Raw genomic sequence first — 20,068 nt, 5'->3', positions numbered from 1 at the left:
TGAATGCTGCTCCTTGATGTTTTAGTTTCCTGCAGAATCAGCTGGTCCCCTGAACACTGGTCCTGTCTTCCTGTTTAAAGCTGGCCATACACCTTACAATTATCTGCAGATTTTCTGTGGTCAGATGGAAAAAGTGCAACAGATTGGCCCAGGTGGAGATTACTCCATCCACACAGTTAAGTGTAGATGGAGGAATCTGTTGTACTTTTTCCATCTGACCACAGAAAATCTGCAGATAATTGTAAGGTGTATGGCCAGCTTTAGAGTGACTCCTTTCTCAAGCAGCGTGCTTTGCAGTCACCCTTGTATGTACTAGTAAGCTGTGTGTATCTCCACAAACACACAGACACAGCAAATCAAGCTACTCCCCTCCCTTCTGCCCCCATCTCCTCCATCCTCCTCGCAGCTAGTAGATGAACAGTTGCTGGAGTCTGCACTGTCCTTTGTGATCTTGTACTGGACAGGAAGTTCAGGGAAGCTGAGCCGAGAGATTTGGAAGAATCTTTTCAGAAACATGATGATAAGTGTTTTGGCAAAAATGTAAAGCAAAGCTTTCTCGGCAATGTATATTTGTTTGATTTGGATTTATTACTGAAAAAAAGTTTGAGAGTTTAATACTACTTTTAAGCCTGAACTCTTACAGTGGGTCCCCGCATTTTCTTAGGGGTCGAGGAGCAAGGTGTAATACTTGCCGCCTTATCCGCTCCAGCAAGCTCCCTCCATTTGTGCAACTGGTCATTAAAAGCCTTCTCTTTAAGGTGCACCTGGCTACAGTTGCATGCTTGGCCAGCAAAGCAGATTCTGTAAATTTCAGTTATCATTCTCTGTTAACGAATTTGTTGCACAACAGTTGAGTTTGTGTTCTAGTTACAACTGAGAAGTCAGTTGCACAAAGTACATTTGTAACCATGAATTTATAATAAACCTGTATACTGTTGTGATAAACGGTATGCATTCTATGACATTTAAATACACCTCTGTGTCATATGGTGAAACATCCTCTTTTATTTAAATGAGATATGAATATGTATAACCACCTACCCATGACTAGAAATCATTGTGACTCATTCTATTTCTGGCTTATAGTCTTGGCCCGAATAAAAGAAGAGTTCTGTTTTCTTGTGAAACACTATTCCGATAGCCCTGTAATGCAATTTCAAAACAAGATACGCACTTTTGAATATCAAATATACAGAAGGTTCCTTAAACTTGGAGATGCACGGCTCTTTTAATACAGGTCTTACATCATGCTAATTATTTGATCCTATTCTCATTATCTCTGATCTTGACATATTTAGCATTGTGTGAACTTACAAATAAATGCAACCTGTGTGCACAAGTGGCATTTTGAACTATACCAACTTTTAACCATGGTGATTTTTCCCACGATTAGATCAATTAAGAAGTCTATTTCGGGACTTTTATTAAATTATAAAGTAAAGGGTTTGAAACGGCTCAAATATTAATGCTGTTGTCACTAGAGATGTCCCAATACCATTTTTTCAAGACCAAGTACAAGTACTTTTCCTCCGGTACTTGTCGATTCCAATTACTGATACTTTTTCTTAAAGGGACGTGACCTTTTTTCTAAAACAATACAGACTAATGATTTTAGGGCAGTTTCTTTATAATTATGAAGAACTGAAACTCAATCTATGTTTATGCTTGTCCTGATACAAAAAATTATTTCAACCAAAACCGTATTTGATTGTGCTAAGAATACCACGTATACAAAAAAAGAGGGTAAGGGGGGGGGGGGGACGGACACAACAGCGACAGATGGCCAGATTGAAGCGTGTAATTCCATTTTCCCAAATACTTGGGAAAGTGAACTTACCCTTTTAATGTGCATTGTGCGTGTTGGCACACACACATTGCCCTGTGCATGCGCTTATTCACACGTAGCTGGCAGGAGTGGTTTTTATTTTATATTTTTTTATTTACCTTTTTTTAGCACTTTTTTTTATATTTTTTAAAAAAAATGTATTTAGTATTTTTTTATCACTTTTAAAAAAAAATTCATTTTATTTATTGTATTTTTTTCCTTTTTTTTTTAATCACTTTTTTTTACATTTTTATTAGTTTTGTATTTTATCACTGTTTTAAAAAAAAATTCTTGCACCTAACTTTATTGATATCACACAGGGGATAACAAACCCCTATATGATATAATTTGGCGGTGACAGGCTCTCTTTATGAGCCTGCCCTCCAACACAGGATACAGTACAGCATTGTGCTCTATCTACTCTAAAGCACTGTTTGTGACAGCTGACGCAGGAAGCGCTGTGGGTACACTGTGAATGCAGCACTCCTGTGTCCCCACTCTTCATCTTGGATTGCTCTGCCATGGTTCCGGGTGCCCCAGAAGAGTGGGGTAGCCCGAAAACCATAGTGGGAAGAGGGGGCGGACGGACCATGGAGGAGAGGGGCGGGGAGGAAGACGATCAGTGGGCTGCCTTACAAGTGATCCGGGAGCTATGCATCGCAGCATTTTCTCAAGTACAAATACTCATGAAAATGCCCTGTATCGGCCCTGATACCGATACTAGTATCGATATCGGTAAATCCCTGGTTGTTACCTCTTGTCCATTCATGAGGGTCTATTCACGGGGCAGAGAATCAGCTTTGGGAAAGAGCCATAAAGTACTTGGACACCAAAATGAGATGCCTACGTTTTGGACACTGCAACAGGTTGTAGCCATCTTTCCTACAGCTTAGTCAAGTAGTGGTTTTCTGCCTCGTGTGTAGACCCTCACGAAGAGAGTATTGACCCTATAACTTAGGTGATCGCTTAGTTTTGTGGGGTTAACTAGGTTAATGCATATGTAGGAAATTATTCAAATTTTTTTCTTGTCTGTGTCACATTGGAGAGATTTCAAAACCCTACCTGTTCTAGAGAAATAACAGGACCTTTTGGAATAGTGAGGATAAATTCACTCTTGGTTGTCACTGGGATAAGCGCCACTATTGGAAGCTTTTCAAACTATCAAATATTTAAAAAAAAAAGTGATTTTTAGTTTGCTTTAGATATAAAACACAAAGGGCCCATTCACACTTGTCAGCTGCAGTGTATTGCAGTAACGCACACATTAGCCCACATTCACACCTGAGTGACAGCGGTTTCGCTTGTAGAAATGCACGTTTTGCGTGGCACGTTCTTGCATGTTTTTGTGTGGTTTTGCACATTTTTATATGCGTAGATTGTGGCACATTGATGTGGATGGCCAAATGTAGAGCTGCAGCTAACGATTATTTTCAAAATCGATTAGTTAGCCGATTATTAAGTTCGATTAATCGGTTAATCGGATAAAAAATAAAATGTAAAAAAAATGGCTCCGGTGATGGGACTACTAGTTTGTATTGAGGTTGTAGTCCATCACAGGAGCAAGCTTGGAGCGGTGGAAGTAAAAAAGAAAAAAAAAGTGTGGTGTGCAATATAGTGAAATGAAAAGTGTAAAATTATACAGCAATGAATTCAGAATGGCACCGGCTATAGAGGACTACAAAACCCAGCAATAGTACTTTATAGAGCGCAATGCAGAATACCGCCAGCTATAAGGTACTATTGCTGGGTTTTGTAGTCCTCTATGGCTGGTGGTATTCTGCATTGCACCACTGTATAATGTATTATTGCTGGGATTTGTTGTACTCCTCCATAGCTGGTGGTATTCTGCATTGCACTGTTTAATTTATTTATTGCTGGGATTTGTAGTCCTCTATACAGCGCAATGCAGAATACCACCAGCTATGGAGGAGTACAACAAATCCCAGCAATACATTATACATGCAGTATATAATGTATTGCTGGGATAGTGGGATTTGTAGTCCTCTATAGCTGATGGTACATTGCTCTGTATAATATACAGTACAGCAGAATGTACCATCAGCTATAGAGGACTACAAATCCCACTATCCCAGCAATACATTATAGAGCACCATGTGGGGGGAAAGTGCAGGCTTACCTGAGCAGTCTTCCAGCAACTTGTTTCTGTGATTGGGCCTGTCTATCGGCAGCTATCATCCGACCACACCTGTACTCCTTACTTCTCCCCGTGTCCCTGTGCAGATTGTGGATGTGGGCGGGGAGCGTGAGGCAGGGAGGAGGTGCAGCGTGGATGCGGCCGGGTGGGTCTGGCAGCGGCGAGCGTGAGGTGGGGAGGAGGTGTGGAGCCGTGAACAGGGCCAGCCAATCGGAAGCCGATTAATCAATGATTGAAAAAGTTGACAACTTTTTCAATCGATTTATGTCGATTTAGTTGTTGCAGCCCTAGTCAAATGCATGTTTTTCTATGTGTAAAAATGCAGCAAACGCACATTTTGTTTAGCATTTTAATTGAAGTCTATTAAAGCGCAGAATTGTCCAAAAAGAAGCTCATGTACTTTTTTCAATCGATGTGGGTGTTGCTACAAGCGACAAAATGCTCAGATGTGAACATGGCCATGGAAAGAATGGGGAATTTTTTGGGAGGCTTTTTTTAGCATTTTTTTAGAGCAGAAAAAGCTGTACAAAACGCTCAGTGTGAATGAGGGCTTACCGCAAGGTTATGCACCACACAATTATAGCATACAGTAGGGGCTTTTTACTTTGAAGGCATCCTAATTTCATTCATTTTTCATTTTTTTTAAGATGATTAGGAATTAGGGATTTATTACAGGAATTTATAGTATGTTATTAGGAAGCTACTGCTACAAGTGATTTATTTCCAGCTCATTTGAGCAATTATTAATTGGGAATATATTGTTCATTATTTTCATTTATACGAGTGCTTTTTTGTGGATTATTTTGCCTTTGATCTATAATAACACCTGCAAGAGCTTCTGTTCAGTTGAAAAAAATTTAACATGACAGATATAATTGCTAGTGGAAGCACAGAAAAACTTGCCGTGAGGACAACTTTTTTTTATTGTCCCTAAATGCTGTAGAATGCAGTTGGCAAATAGTTATATGTGTGAATAACGTGGTCATCGTCTTTATTTTTTTCTTTAAGATTGATTTATTAATCTTAAACTTTGAAAGCCATTCTGAGAAATTGCAGCACACTTCATTTGTTCTAATTTTGTGTTTAAATTGCGTAATGTTTTCCCGAAATACTTTTAAAGGGGTTCTAAACCCTCCGTGTTTTTTTTTTGCCTATATCTACTGCTAGGAAGCAGTAGATATAGGCAAAAAGTTAAAAAGAACAAAAGCTTTAACAGCGGTTTACACTTACCCTGTTTTTCGTTGCGCGCTCCCGCCGAGAATCCGAAACTGCTCGGGCGGCCGCAAAGCATCTTGGGGCGGGCGCATGCGCAGTTCGGATTTTCGGCCGGGAGATGAGCAGAGACACAAGGTAAGTCTATGGATGCATGCACCCGCATTCAGACACTGCTGGATCACAAGTGCCTGCAAACGCGCTCCGATCCAGTGCTGAGAGGAGTCAGCGCTGGATCGGAGAGCCGCCGCACCGCTGGAGGGACAGATGAAAACATCAGAAAAAAAGATTGGAGTAAGAGACATCATTTAAGGTAAGTGCTGACATTAACATTGGGGGAGGGAAAAAAATTTAGACTTTAATGTCACTTTAAGGATTGCCTTAATGGTTTTCTATTAGCATTATTGTGTGTGTGTGTGTGTGTGTGTGTGTGTGTGTCTGTGTATAAGTTTAAAATCTTTTTATATACACAGTCATGTGAAAAATTATGTACACTCCGTAGAAATTGACTTTTCTCAATATAGTTGAACATTTACCAATAACACATAAGCAGCCTTCGGCCTGGTTCACACCTGATTTGTTTTTACATGATAATTTTAGTCAAGCGAAAACACGCAAAACACACATTTTCATGCTAGTGAATGGGGACTGTTCATACCTTAGTGTTGCATCGCAAGTAAGAAAACGCCTGTCATGAAAAAGAATTAGGAGGTATTTTCAGGCAGATGCAGCATGGTTTTGGTCCCATAGACATCACTATGCAGGGAGTAACATGCATTTTTAAAAGCAAAAAAAATGTGCGTAACTGTAGACGACTAGGTGTGCACCTGCCATAAGAGTAATTTGGTACCACACTCCTGAACATCTAAAATCAATAAAATTACTTTTTTAAAGGGGCTTTTAAGGTTCCAAGAGACACAGTCATACACAATAGTTTTAATTTTAAAAACCATCCAGTCTATTAACTAATGTAATAAAAATATGCGATAAAATCACTCCAATGGCATAGCTTTTGCTCAAGCATTTCTCGTATACATATTTTGTGAAATATTGTAGGATACCAAACAATGTACATCCTCAGGCCCCCTAAATAGACTCCCATAGTTAATTATATATACCTAAATCAACATGAAAACATGAGTAGCCCAATCTTCCTGTTTCGCATTCGCTTCTTCATGTAAAAATGTAGGTGATCTGTAGGTTCCATAAAGACATAAGCATAATAATCCACAACTAAACTGTATATTACATTCATAGTTCAAATACCATTCCATACATATGTATATAGGATAGCCTGAAATCATGCTGCGAACACAGGGTCCATATATGTAAGAGCATACACAGCCCGCAACTAGCCAGGTTCTGTGAGAGGGTGTGAAGCGACAGGGAGCCCACCCATATTCAGTACTGTGTATGGCGTACATATTAAATGCATCAATCTCTAACATGGGGTATGCCCTTAAATGTTAACACCATTACATCACAATGCTAAATTGCCCGCCTGATGACCTGCTCCTCCACCGAAGAGTATCCTTCCTCCAGATATGTAACACAGAGTATTCCAAAACTGTTACTTGGAGAGCCCCTGCCTCAGATCCCTGCACACAATACCCCGAATGCCACCGTTCCAGACCGAAGGAGAAAGCGTCTGACGTCAGGGGCTAGGGCAAGAGTTATAACTGCACAGGCATGAAGGCTCAGCCAATCGTGTCTGTAGTCGGTAGACTGAGAGCTCCAAAAAAATGCTTGCCCCGCCCCCCTCTCCCTGGGCCAACCAGAAAAGCTACAGCTCTGACAGCCGGGAGACTCCTTCCTCACTCCAGACTGCAAGCGATCCTGCAGCCATACAACTGGCCCTCCTGTCTCCACCGTCGGCCAGTTGTATGGAGAGGAGGAGAGTGTGTATATGGCTAAAGTGTCTGTGAGGGTTGCCATTATTTTAATGACATATTTGTCATTTTTAATCCTTTTGCTGCCACTTATGTAAAGCTTATGTCTGCGGCAGCATGGGCTTTTAAACACACACCTGGCTGCTATATTTTCCCATTAATGACTTGCCTTGTTTTGCACTATGTATCTGTGCGAAAATGGAATTCCTAACAAATGTTGACAAAGAACACAATTAACATTCCTATATTTTATCTAAAACATGGCAAATCTTATTTTTTTTTTAGTTCAGCTCCACTTTAAAACCCACGGTAGTTATATGTTTATTCATTGATCAGCAATCTACATCTTGTGGTATACCTGCTGACAGCAAGACTTATGCCCTCGTTGGGTCTTTGAGTTGATAGTACTTATATAAAGGGAAAGTAGTACCAACAAAGTCAGACTGATGAAGGGAAGTGATGTTTCCAAAGTGCGTTGCTTTGATCTCTGATGCTTTAGGGAGGTGAAGTATTGATCATCAGCACTAGGACTGAAGCTTTCTATGCATGCTGTCTGGACAGAGGTAGAAATCTCTTCGTCCTGTTTTGTGTTTGCATTCCCCTGCTGTTGGCCCTTGCAAAGAGGTGACCCCCTCCCAGGAACTGTGTAATCTAGTGACTTTTCACTGCCTTTTTCTCTTGGAGTTTCCCACACCCTTCTCTAGCCATCACGTCCTTATTTGTTTAATACTTCGTGGCCATGTGTCTACACTTGAGATGATCTACGATACATTTGTAATACATTTATTATATAACAATCTTTTACTATGACTATGTATGAGTGCTTTATAATTTAAAGCCTATTAACCTCACAGTATGTGATTAATTTCTATGGAGAGGTGACAGTGACTTCATCCCTAATATATGAGCTGAACACTTGTGTGGGTGTTCAGATGGTTTCAAATAATTATATGTTGTGTATATATACAACTGTATCTGGAAAGTCAAGCTTCATAGTCATTCATATCATGGCATATTTTAAAACACAGACAAAAGAACACTCCAGGCAACTCTTGAAAAGGTGATTGCTAAGTTAGGGTATGGATACAAGAAAATGTCCAAGTCACTGAATATCCTGTGAAGAGCAATTACATCCTGAATTAAAATGTATCTAAACCAAACAACAAATTAGCATATTGCAGCTAGCAGTCCAGATGAGGCATCTGCGTTAGTTTTTTTTTTTTAAACTGGTCATTTTGAAAATAACACATTTCTCTTTCTGGATTGCTACGATTACTCCTCCATTCCATCTATGAAGGGGACCATGGTTTCCAGCCAGACTGGGCTACAACCATGTCTGCCTCTCTTCTGCTCCATTACATGAGGATAGGGAGATTAGTAGTTTACAGAGGAACATTTTAATGCTTCCAGTTCAGGTCACAGGAATGGGCAAGGACACTGCATTTCTGGCATAATAAACTATTTTTTTCTGTACTTTTTGAAAATATTCTTTAAAAAATGACAAATATTGCAGTTGCCACATTGAAGGACTGGTAAGCTGCAATATGTAAAATTTTTATTCTTGGGTTTAGTTATCCCTTAAGAAATGGAAATAGTAAATCTGAAACAATATGTAATTTGCCAAAAAAGAATGACCGAGGAAGGAGACTAGTTAAGAGGCAACCAAGAAACTTATGACAACTCTGAAAGTGGCCGTGATTGACAGTGGTTAGGTACTTCACCAGTCTCTGCTTAATGAGGGAATGGCAAAATGGCAGGTGCTCTGAACGAAAATGTACATGACATTTAGAGTGGCAGACTCTGATGTCAGTTGGAAGAAGGTTCTATAGTTAAACTAAAATGAAGGGTTTTGGCCATCAGACTGAATGCCATTTGGTGTGAGCATAAAGGTGCCCATACACTGCACGATTATCGTACGATAATCGTATGCGATCGGTTTTTCGTACGATAATCGAGCTGTGTGAACGGAGACGTGCGACCGTTTCTACTGTACGGTCGCACGTCTTCTGTCGAACCAGCATGTTCGAAAACCAGCCGGGAATCGTACGATTCTCGGCTGGTTAGAACGGTGCTCGGAAGACAAATGCCGAACGGGCCGGTGTGCGCACGCGCACACTGCCCGTTCAGCATTGCGGTCATCGGAAGCCCGCCCCTCGGGGGGGCGGGCTTGCGATGATCGAGAGTGCGATCTGCCTGTCCAAGATAGGCAGATCGTACGTTTTTTTAATCCCTGTACAACCATGGTTGTAGAGTGTATGGCCACCTTAAGACTTTCTTTAATCATAAACAGTTACACCTGTAAAGCATGGTGGTGGAAGCACCATGCTGTGGGAAAGCATCTCCGCAGCTGGTTCTAGAAGTCTTGTGAGGGTAGAAGTTAAAATGAATACAATAAAATAAAGGAAAATCATGAAAGATAACTGATGCAGTCAGCAACCTCAGAATAAATTTTGTCTTCCAGCAAGACAAATACCCCAAGCATAAAGCTAAAACTACACAAAAATGGCATTAAAAAAATGTGTAATGTTCCAGATGAGGCTTGTCAAAGGCTAGAGCTAAATTTAATAGAGAATTTGTAGCTGCAAAAATAGTGATTTTTTTTTTCCACAATCCCCATGCTGCTTGACAGATCTTGAACCATTTTGCAAATAAGAATGGGGAAAAAACTGTGGTGTCCAGATTTATTAACAGACCCAAGGCAGTAATTGCTGCCAAAGCTGCACTGGCTAAATACTGACATGAAGGGAATGCATTGATGACTGCTACTTATGAGTAGTTTTGTGGGGGGAGGGGGAGTCATTATAATTGACTGATATCCATTAACTCTTTGAAGCTAAAGAGTCTGTTTTTTAAAAAATGTATCTTAAAAAAAAAATTTCACTGTGATTCCATGTTTTATGACAATCAAATACGAAAACTTTCGGGGGTCAAATACTTTTTCATTAGGGATGCACCGATACTAGTACGCATACTAGCCCAATTGCTCTGATACGGATTATGGCCCACCTCCCGACTTACTGATTGGCTAGGAAGTCGGCTTCACTTAGTGCTAGGCTTCCTAACCAATCAGGACGCCAGGCAGAGTGTCATGACCCACCTCATGGCTTCTTGATTGGATAGAAAGCCAGGCTGCCTAGCAACAAGTGAGGCCGGCTTTTTTGCCAATCGGAGCCGGGTCATGGCGTGACGCCCAGCTTCTTGATTGGTCAGGCAGCCTCGGTAAGTGAAGCCGGTATTCTTTCGATAGAACACTGGGTTCCCAGGCAATCAGTAAGCCGGGCGGCGGGTCATTGACGGGCACACGGCACCAGTATAAAAATGTCGGTACACGTACTTGATACTTTAAAACTGGTATCGGTGGATCCCTACTTTTTTTTATAATCAGTGTAGTTTTCAACTTGTTAGTAATATCTTTGAATTGCTGTGCTATTGTATTTATGCATTCCTCTTCCTTTTTACAGGTACATGTTTGGTTTGTCTGCGGTTCCAGCTATTTTACAGTTTCTTGGGTTTTTGTTTCTACCTGAAAGTCCACGTTGGCTTATACAAAAAGGACAAACACAGAAGGCCCGAAGAGTTCTATCCCAGATTCGGGGAAATCAAACGATTGATGAAGAATATGACAGCGTCAAGAATAGCATTGATGAGGAGGAGAAGGAAGCGGGTGCAGGTTGGTATATCTACTGAAATGTGTGTGTGGGGAGGTTGTTTATTTTACACTTTGCATGTCTGAGTCATTAACATTTCTTGTCCTGGTGACTTGTGCCACTAGGACAGGACATGAAAAATGAGGACATTAAAAATTAGAAATCTCTCCATTGTCAATACAGACAGCTACAAAAACAAGACAAGTGCTGACCCTTCTTCACGTTATTAAAAAGAAAAGTCAGATGTTATATTTTAAATTTAATGAATATTAACATTTAAAGTGAACCTCTAAGAAAATAGGAAAAAAAAATCTTATAGTTTCACTATAATACATTCCTGAATATTTAGCCCCTGGATGCTAGAATGTTATTTTATGGTGTTTTTCAGTAAAAATTAAAATTATGTATTGTTAAATTGTGGCTAAAACATTTTTTTCCCTTTTAATCTTATATGTGGTTCTTTTTTGGAGCTTCGATCCTCACATGATTACCACCTTCCCTCATTTTTTATTTGGATACAAAGTCCTCAAAAGTTAAAAATCCCAGAGCACACATATTAGAGAAACAGCCGACCAATAGAAACGGCTGTGTCTAGGCTTCTTATTGCTAATAAAGAACATACCTTTCAGTTAGGCAGAAAACAGCTAGAAAAGGTCAGTTTGCCAATTAGTGTCAACGGAAGGAAGCACATTTTGGTATAATGCCAATACAATTGTTATAGTGTTACTTCTTCCAGAAAGGTGCTTTTGCCATTTATCAAAGTATACATGATATAACTAGCTATGTGTGAACAAAATACAAAAGATACTCTGACAGATGCTTCCAAAAAGTAAAAGTGTAATGTGTGAGCTCATAGTGTGACTTTTAACAAGATCCTGTCTGAATACAGTTTATTGACTTGCATGGTACATGAAACTCTGTGTAGCTCTACATGATAATTGTCTCCTAAGAAAAGTGGTATTGCTTTCTGCATGTAAATGTAGCAACTGAGCTTTTATTACGCTAATGTCACAATTAGACCTCCTTGTGTACCAAAGTGTCTTAGGGAAAAAACTTTCTCAAAAAACACATATTGCTGCCTAATCACTGAAGACATTCACTTTACTTCTGTTATTTCCTAGCACTTTTGGGACTTAAGTCGTATGTCTGCTTGTCTTTGCTCCTTTTAGAAATATATGTATGACTTGTATTTAGAAGAGGACTGTATGCCTCACCCCTGAAGTTCCCCAGTTGAAGAATTTTAACAGACATGTCTGCACAGGATCTCTAAGTTCACCAAGTTCCTTTTTATATAGTCTGGTTGAAAAAGACACAAACCTATTGAGCTGAGCCAACACAGAAAAAAACAATAGAAAAACCTCCATAAACAAAACCCTATGCCCACAGTTCATTTAGAGGAAGGCAGAAAAAAAACCTGTAAAGTATCGTTCAATTCGCTAAAATGGGGGATAAAATCCTTCCTGAACTCCTGAAGCAAACAGATATTCCCTGGATTAACAATCTCTGGTGTTTTTATTCCGCACATTCAGGAATGCATCCAGATCTTTTAAAACAATTAACTGAGCTAGCTAGAACTAGTCCTTAAGGTAGCTGTTACTGAGAAGAAGCCATTCTGTATGCAAAGGTTTAACCTATTTTTCTCCAGAAGCAAAGAGTGCCCACTTGTCCTTTTGCAATGACCTTTAAAATGATTAATTTTGCACTAAGTCCATACTTTTAATACAAGAAAGTATGTTGCTGGCTTTGGAAATTGTAGCTTGACATTGCTATTAAGTCTATGGTCTACCAGAACAACAGATCCTTCTCGATTATTGACTCCCAAAATCATATTCCCCTATGCATGCAACTGCTTAACGTCATTTGCCATATAGGTTCCCAAAAAGCTGTCGGCAACTTCTGATGTGGAGCAGCTAGCACATCAGGAGCCTTGTGTTTGTTCCCTGATGCCCAATGGGGACTAAACCCAGCCCAATACACAGTGGGCTGCACCTAGAGAGCTTGCTGCCTGTCTGTTGGACACCAGTAGTGTAATATGTCAGAGCTGCTGTGTATACAGTACATGTATTTTGTTATAAATTGTGTGCGTCTGTGGTGGGGCATTGGTCTAATCTGAAGCAATCAATTCTATGTACTCTATGAAGTACTATCTATGGTCAGGCCTATGTTAATTAAAATGCAGCTAGCAAAAGTGTGGCTCTTTGACCCGATTAATTCAGAGTGAGTGTTATTTTGCCTCTGGTGATTCAACACACTTGGATGGTTACTTGACAATCAGACTATTTTACCTGCACTTTTGGGTTTTTTAAGTAGGGTGTGTTGTTTTATTACTTTGATTCTGGGGGCACAGAGTGTAAGTTTAGCTTGTTGGGGAGTATTGAAGGCAAAGCAGGAGCCAATCATGGACCATGAGGGAAGAAAGAGGAGACCAAATGGCAGTTGAGCATGAGTGGGGGTGGTCCACAACCAAGTGTGAAGCATCAAAATCGCAAGTGGTTGTGGACCAGATGTGGCATAGAAGAGTCAAAATAGAAGCTGTTCTTGAAGGGGTGTAGAGGACAGAGGAGTGGCAGCTGACCATAAAACACAGAGTACCAAGCAAGGTGTGAGAGGGAGGTAAGGCAGGAAGTAGAAATGAAAAATAGAAACACACGAGTGCCACAACCTGGTGCAGCGAAAGAGGATTTGAATGGGGTAAACAATTAGTTACAATGTTGACCTCACATGGATACTAAGTGTAGTGAAATCGTTACATGGCCACAACTGTCAGGCTTTGAGGAAAAACACAGTGCTCTACAAGGACAATGTATAAACCACTTATGTCATCTTGGTCAGATCTGTAAAACTGATGTGCTGCGATTCTGGAAATAAAACGCTGGACATGCGACCAGCACACTGGTCATGTAATGCTGCGATGTAGGAGAAAGGAAAAAATGAATTGCACTCACATGAGGATGTGATGAGAATGGCCCATCTGATGATCTATGTAGAAATGAAATGGCAGCAGCAGATTGATCCCGATGGTCAGTAAATTCTGATTGGCCATAGTTGATGAATGGGCACGTTAGGCATTTGGTTTTCTACATTGGTAAATGCCTATCTTGTTGTCAAAGAGGAAATGTTTTTTTGGTGCCTGTGCAACCGGAGGCAAGTTTGTTTGGAGCTATGATGTTTTTTATATTCCTGGCTTTCTTAAAGATGACAGAAGGTCTGGGTGGTAAGGAAGGGCCCGATTTTAGGATCACCAAGTAATATATGCCAGTTTTTCTTGATGTATGACTCTGTGGCTATGATTGAACATAGTGATGAAACGTGCATCATCCCCTTGTTTGTGATGATCCCTCTCGTTTGGAATTTGGGGTTCCTGGGCTCTTCGGTAGGTAGAGTATGCTTTTTCTATGGTCTGTTCTGCTTTTCACAAAATTGTTCTTGACGATGTGAGCTGAGCCTTTTGTATTCCTCAATCTCTGTGCAGTTTCTTCTTAGTCTGCAGAGTTTCCCTTTTGGGGATGTTTTGTTTCCATCGTGGGTTATCGTGGTTGAGGGCAACTATGCACAGTTGCCTCCTGTAGGTTTAACATAGTTTTTAGCGATGATTGTGTTTTAACTGTGGGATAGTAAGGCAGTAGATGACTGTGGCCAGGGTCAAGACAGGAGAGAGTACGATATGATCATGCACAGAGTTCAGCAAGCGTCCTATTATTTCTCAGTTGACTTTTTTTACAGCTTTTTTTTTTTATGCGAGGAGCTGCACACTAAACCTGTAGGTAAGAGCTTCAGGTCAATATGCAACACATCAAGAAATCACATTACTATGCTGTCCCTGACCCCCTTTCACTACTTACAAAGCTCCTCTAGTGTAGGAAGTTGTTTTGAAGGGAGGATGGGAGAAAATGCTGGTTGGCAATTGTGCTTATCAGCTTTTTAACTGAAACTTTGTCAAATCACAGAAATTGTCTGTGTCCTGTTCCTATTTCCCCAAATGGATACGAGCATTGGGTAAAGCCCACTGGGGTTTTCTCTCCATGTGACCATTTCTGACCGTGTTTGCAACCAGTGGTCAGATCCAAAGACCTGATTTTCAGTTGGCATACACATTTACTATTAAGGCTTCATGCCTCTGAATGAAGCCCTACTTCAGCCGATATGTCCTTGCACATTGTGGCATTATTTAGATCTGTATTTTAGGGCAATGTTCAGGGGTCTGAAAAAACGTTTTCAGAATGGGGGTAGGTTTATGGGCATAATTTTATATAATGTGCATAAATGTGTTTAACATGTAAATTAATTCTAGTAGCAAAACAAATGCTGATCTTCTTTCAGATGTTCTTGCTATGTGTGTGTGCGTAGTATACATGCATCACTTAACTACTAGGAAACCATGTCTACCATTTTTTCCTTTAAGGATTCTAGAACTATAATTTTTTGCACACACATTAGTTTGATACCTTGTTGCGTGTATGTTTGTTTTTTTTTGTTTTTTTTCTTCTTTTTTACTTGGGTTTAAGTGGTTGATCAAAATATATCGCATTCTTCTCTTTAAAAAGTGCAAGGTAGCATTGCAAATGTTCAGTTAAGCCTTTTTTTCTTTAAATGTCAAGATGTCATTTAAATGCCAGCAGTATAATGTGGTTTAAGATGCATCAAAGTTAACTATGCTCTTATAACTGAATTTACATACACTTAACCATACAATGTTTCTTTATCAATATGCTAGAAATTGTTTCAGAAATTTTTTTAAGGACTTATTATTATTTATTAAAATTGAAAAGGAAACAGACTGTCAAGACAAAAACACACTTCTGCCCCATAACGGGTAATGCCTAGACTTTCATAATTGTGTGGACTGATATAAATAAATAATCCAACTGTTCATAAATTACTACCGAAACATGGCTGATCACTGATACTGTCTTGGCTCCAGACTGGACTATAATGATTTAGGGGTACACAAGTAACAATGTATTTTGATACATTCTCTCAACAGTCAGACCATATTGCTAGTTATAACTGGAGTGGGGTTGAATGGGAACCACTGTCAGGTTTTTAATAATGTTGCCTGCTGCAGGAAGTTTTTTTTTCCTTACTTCCTGTCCCAGTTACCACATCCCCCCAGAATGAAAGGAAATGCTACAATGACAGTGGTCACATGACCATTGGTCTGGCTGGAGAAAGTGACATTCTATTGTTCCAAGGACAACCGCAACATTTTAGATGGATGCTTTCTTTTGGCCCAGGGATAGCAGCATATAATCAGCAAATGACAATAATTTTTCTTGCTGTCTGCCTCCTCTAATCTCCTGTATAGTAGCACTCTGGTAAAGCCAAATGTGGCTTGCACAACATTGGCTTGCAAGGAACATGCTTACAGAAAGGGTAAGTGGCTAGGGATGTTTTTATCCACACACTGCTTTCACTTCATTGTTCAGTCAGATTGGGGTACATCTTAGTTCAGGCTTTGTAATCTGCAGAGAAGTCCAGCACCTGTTTGTACTGTCTGGTGGGGGATCTTAGGTTCCATGATGGGTTATGGCAGGTTGGGCATAAAATGTATTTAAACTGTCTATTAAGTTGATTCCTGAATTTCAGCTTTATGCTCTTTCGGCTGTTTTGGGCTTTTAATGTATATGCACTTACTACATAGAGTTTGTTTTTACACTAAAGTGACACCAAATCAAATACAAACAAATAAAAACTAAGATTTGATATATTCTCCTAGATCAGTGGCGCCCACAATTTTCCGTTCGGAGATCTACTTTTCAAATGACAAGCTCAATTAGATCTACCAACAAAAAAACACCTGCATTCAGGGTAGGGGGGGAAGGAGCATGGCGGTGCATTGAAGTCAATGGCACCGCAGCCACACTCCTCGCCCGCACCCTTAACACAGGCACATTCTTGCCTGCGTTCTGGTCCAGTGCGATCTGCAAAGATGCTGCAAGCACTATTTTTGCAGATTGCACTGGACCGGAATGCATGCAGGTGATTGCACTGTGGGCATGGCTGCGGTGCCATTGACTTCAATACAACCCCACGCCCCCTCCTGCCCATGAACGCAGGGAGTCGGCCGGCTTGCATTCCAGTGCGTTCTAGAGGCGCCTGCGTCCTGTCCTCCCACGGTGCTTGTGTGGCCGACGTTGGACACGGGGAGAGGTGTCCTGTCCTTTCCGTCTGCGGCGTCTAACACATTCAGCCGGCAGCCACACACAGCATAGCCGTAGCTAGTTTCTTTTGCGCCCGAGGCTTAAAAATTTGCCCCCCAACAGGTGTGTGGCGTCACCCAGCGCCCTGCCTCCAGGATTTTTTTAAAACTATTTTTTATTTATGTAATATATTTATTTTTGATTTAATTATTTCCTTTTGAAACACAGAGTCCTCAATCTCTTTTTCTGCAGCCACTGTTCTAAATGAATGGCAAGCACAGGGGTTTCCCATTCATTCAGAAACTATCATCCAGTTTCTGAATGGGGAGGAGCCTCTGTACAGAGTGCTACTCCCCATTGAGAAACTCATGAATGAACAGGAAGTGATGTAAAGCACTTCCTGTTCATTCATAGCTGTGTACACTTAGTACTATGTGTCCCCAGTTATTTACAAACACTGGCGTGATCAGCTGATTGCTCCAGTGTTTGTCCTGCACAGAGGATTGGTACACATCACTGATATGTACTTATCCTCTGCCGCTCGGCCATGCACACAGGGGGGGGCTCAACTTCTCCTCTGGATCTCTGCTGTTTTCCCGGGCAGAGGCAGCGGGGGATCCGAGGAAAAGTGAGCCGCCGGCTGTCGGATCCAGGCTGAGCGTCTCTCTCGCGCTCTCTCCAACCCCTACCCTCCCCCGCTTTGTTCACTTCTTCTCGGATCCAGAGAAGCCCCACGTCAGGAGGACAGGGCATCGAGGTCTACCAGGGATCGCTTTGTGATCGACTGGTAGATCGCAATCGACCTAATAGGCACCCCTGTTCTAGATCTTGGCATTCAAACTGGTCAGTATGTGGAAAGAAGGATTTTTTCCCTACCGTTCTGTTGCAGAATTAAAGGAGAACTATGAGGTGAGTGCTTTTCACTCACCTCATAGTTCTAGCCGACCTGTGACAGTGAGACTGTCAAAGGTCGGCTCAGTAGATCTGGAGGTGAGCGAACACATACCGGCATTCGCTCACCGCTCAATCCTGTCACAGCTCTCCGTGACAGGGGAGGGGCTGGATTCCCCTCTCCGATCTGCCAGCGCTGACTGGCGGCACGGACGGGGGAGGGGGCGGGTACAGCTGGCTCTGCCTCTAGATAGGCAGAGCCAGCTGTCAGTCACGCAGCTGGGCGGATCCCGGCACAATTGTCGGGATCCGCTTCAGCTGCGGCGTCTCAGTATACCGCAAGCTACAGCTCGCGGTATACTGAGCCTAGGGTGACGGGAGGACGCTAGTTTGTGTCCTCCCGTTACCCTAAGGCGAACTATGGGGAAAAGCCTTAACCCCACAGTTCTCCTTTTAAAGACAAAAAGTAGCTTCATGACTCGGTAAAACAGGATTTTGTAGGCAAAATAAACTGCATTGTTTACATTTTTCAATAAACACTAATTGTTTCCTTCAAATTGCCACACTTTGCACTGCTTAGGAAGCTGCATGTTGGAACTATAACAATTTGTATCTAAGAAATTGTATTGACACAAATGAGGCAATCAGAATTTTGAAATATTTCTGATGTCCACTTCCCAGTATGTAATTTGCATTTCTAATACACTGGATTTGTGCCATCTCACTTTATTGCGTATATGGATTTGTACTTTAGATGACATATGGTTGCTTTGTATAATTTCAGTTTGTTTTATTTGTTTTGGAATCCGCTAGTGCAGGTTAGCAAGGAAATCTGTACAGGCTAAAGGGGATGACTGGCATGTACAGACTACTGTATAATTGGGAGGAAGTGTTAATAACATATGGGAGATGTATGCCAATGCTGCAGATTCACTCTAAGTTTGAACTACCCAGACAATAGACCGTGATGTAATCCATCAAACAGCTTAAAATACCAGTGATACTGGTAATACTCATCTTCATGTGTCATGGAAATGTTCTGTCATTTTGTACGAGTTGTGCACTCCTTTTTGTATTTAATTTCTTCTGAAAAATAGCAGTGCACTTCCTGGAACATGAGTGTGCCTAGATATTGCTGTGCCCACAGCTTGAAAACGGGATTTCTGTTGTGTGATTTAACAAGATTTTGAGTAAGATTTGTGGGTTCAACACTGTGCTGCTCCCTGTTCCCTATGGCGCGGCAAAATAAATGTTTTACTGCAATGCATGTAGCAAGTTGTGGTTGGGGGAAGAAAAATGGTGCTCTGTGGTGCACTGATAGCTCATTCATAATAAATGGAGTGCTAACGTGTGAATGGACCTTAAAGGTTTTTTGAATATTTAATTCTTGCATGGTAGTTACAGGTAGTTACATTGAAAACAAATCCATCAAGTTTAAGCAATGGTAAAAGGTAGGGGTGGGGTGGGGGGGACCTGTGTCCTCAGAATCTTAAACACACAGAGGAAGGCATAAAACCCTCATAAGGTATAGTCCAGTTTGCTCTGCTCCAATAGGGAAAAAATCCTTACTGATCCCCTAAGGTAATGGATAATCCAAGGATAAAGAATCTGTTATTATCATAAATATTAAAGCGTAACTAAAGTCCACTATGAGGCGTACGCCCGGCCCAGACCCGCTGTGCATCAATCCCACGTGACCATACACAAGTCTGAACCGAGCGTGAGCGTCACAAGTACATGGCGATACCACTCTCAGCCTCACCCTGCACAGAGATTTCCCAGCTCGCAGGACACAATCTCAGGCCAGCAGACTGAGACCGATCGTCACCCGGGTTGGTTAACTCCGCAGTTAACCCTTTACCCACCAAACTTCCACTGCCACCATGCATTTTTCAGAATACAAACCATGCCCAGCAAATGCTGCGGCAATTTAAACACTTAATGCCTGTGATACCACTGTCTTCTCAGACAGGAATATGACAGGATTCACTATACAGAGGCAAGGAGACTTTTAAGTTCGTATTTACAGCGTAGAGATAAGCTTAACGATTTTTAATATAGTCCTTTAATAAAAGAGTGCAGAAAATATACAGAAAAAGATTTAATACCAGAGACAACATATATATACAACAGCATAATAAAAGGGAATAAAAGAAGAATACTCAACAGTCCTGGAATTGTGAGTTCTGACAGAGTACAGAGTTCAAGAAGCAAATTGGAAGTCTGCAGGGCTCTTCACGCAGACTTCCAGCAGATAATGTCCAAAGAATAAAAGGGAACTCTTCTACTATGTTCAGACTTCTAGTTCC

General features: G+C 41.0%; 1 protein-coding gene across 1 annotated transcript in view; it reads left to right on the top strand.

The window, feature by feature from the left end:
• Positions 1-20,068, top strand: part of SLC2A13 (solute carrier family 2 member 13) — a 137,372-nt gene that overhangs the window by 40,099 nt on the left and 77,205 nt on the right. The window contains exon 3 of the mRNA XM_018552510.1: positions 10,543-10,751. Within this exon, the coding sequence (XP_018408012.1) occupies positions 10,543-10,751 (209 nt within the window). The remainder of the gene's footprint in view (positions 1-10,542; positions 10,752-20,068) is intronic.

Source organism: Nanorana parkeri, unplaced genomic scaffold (genome assembly GCF_000935625.1).
Source record: "Nanorana parkeri isolate BGI_ZX_2015 unplaced genomic scaffold, ASM93562v1 scaffold90, whole genome shotgun sequence".
Lineage (NCBI taxonomy): Eukaryota > Metazoa > Chordata > Amphibia > Anura > Dicroglossidae > Nanorana > Nanorana parkeri.
Note: the sequence above shows the minus strand (reverse complement) of the source record. Positions and strands in the feature narration are given on the sequence as shown.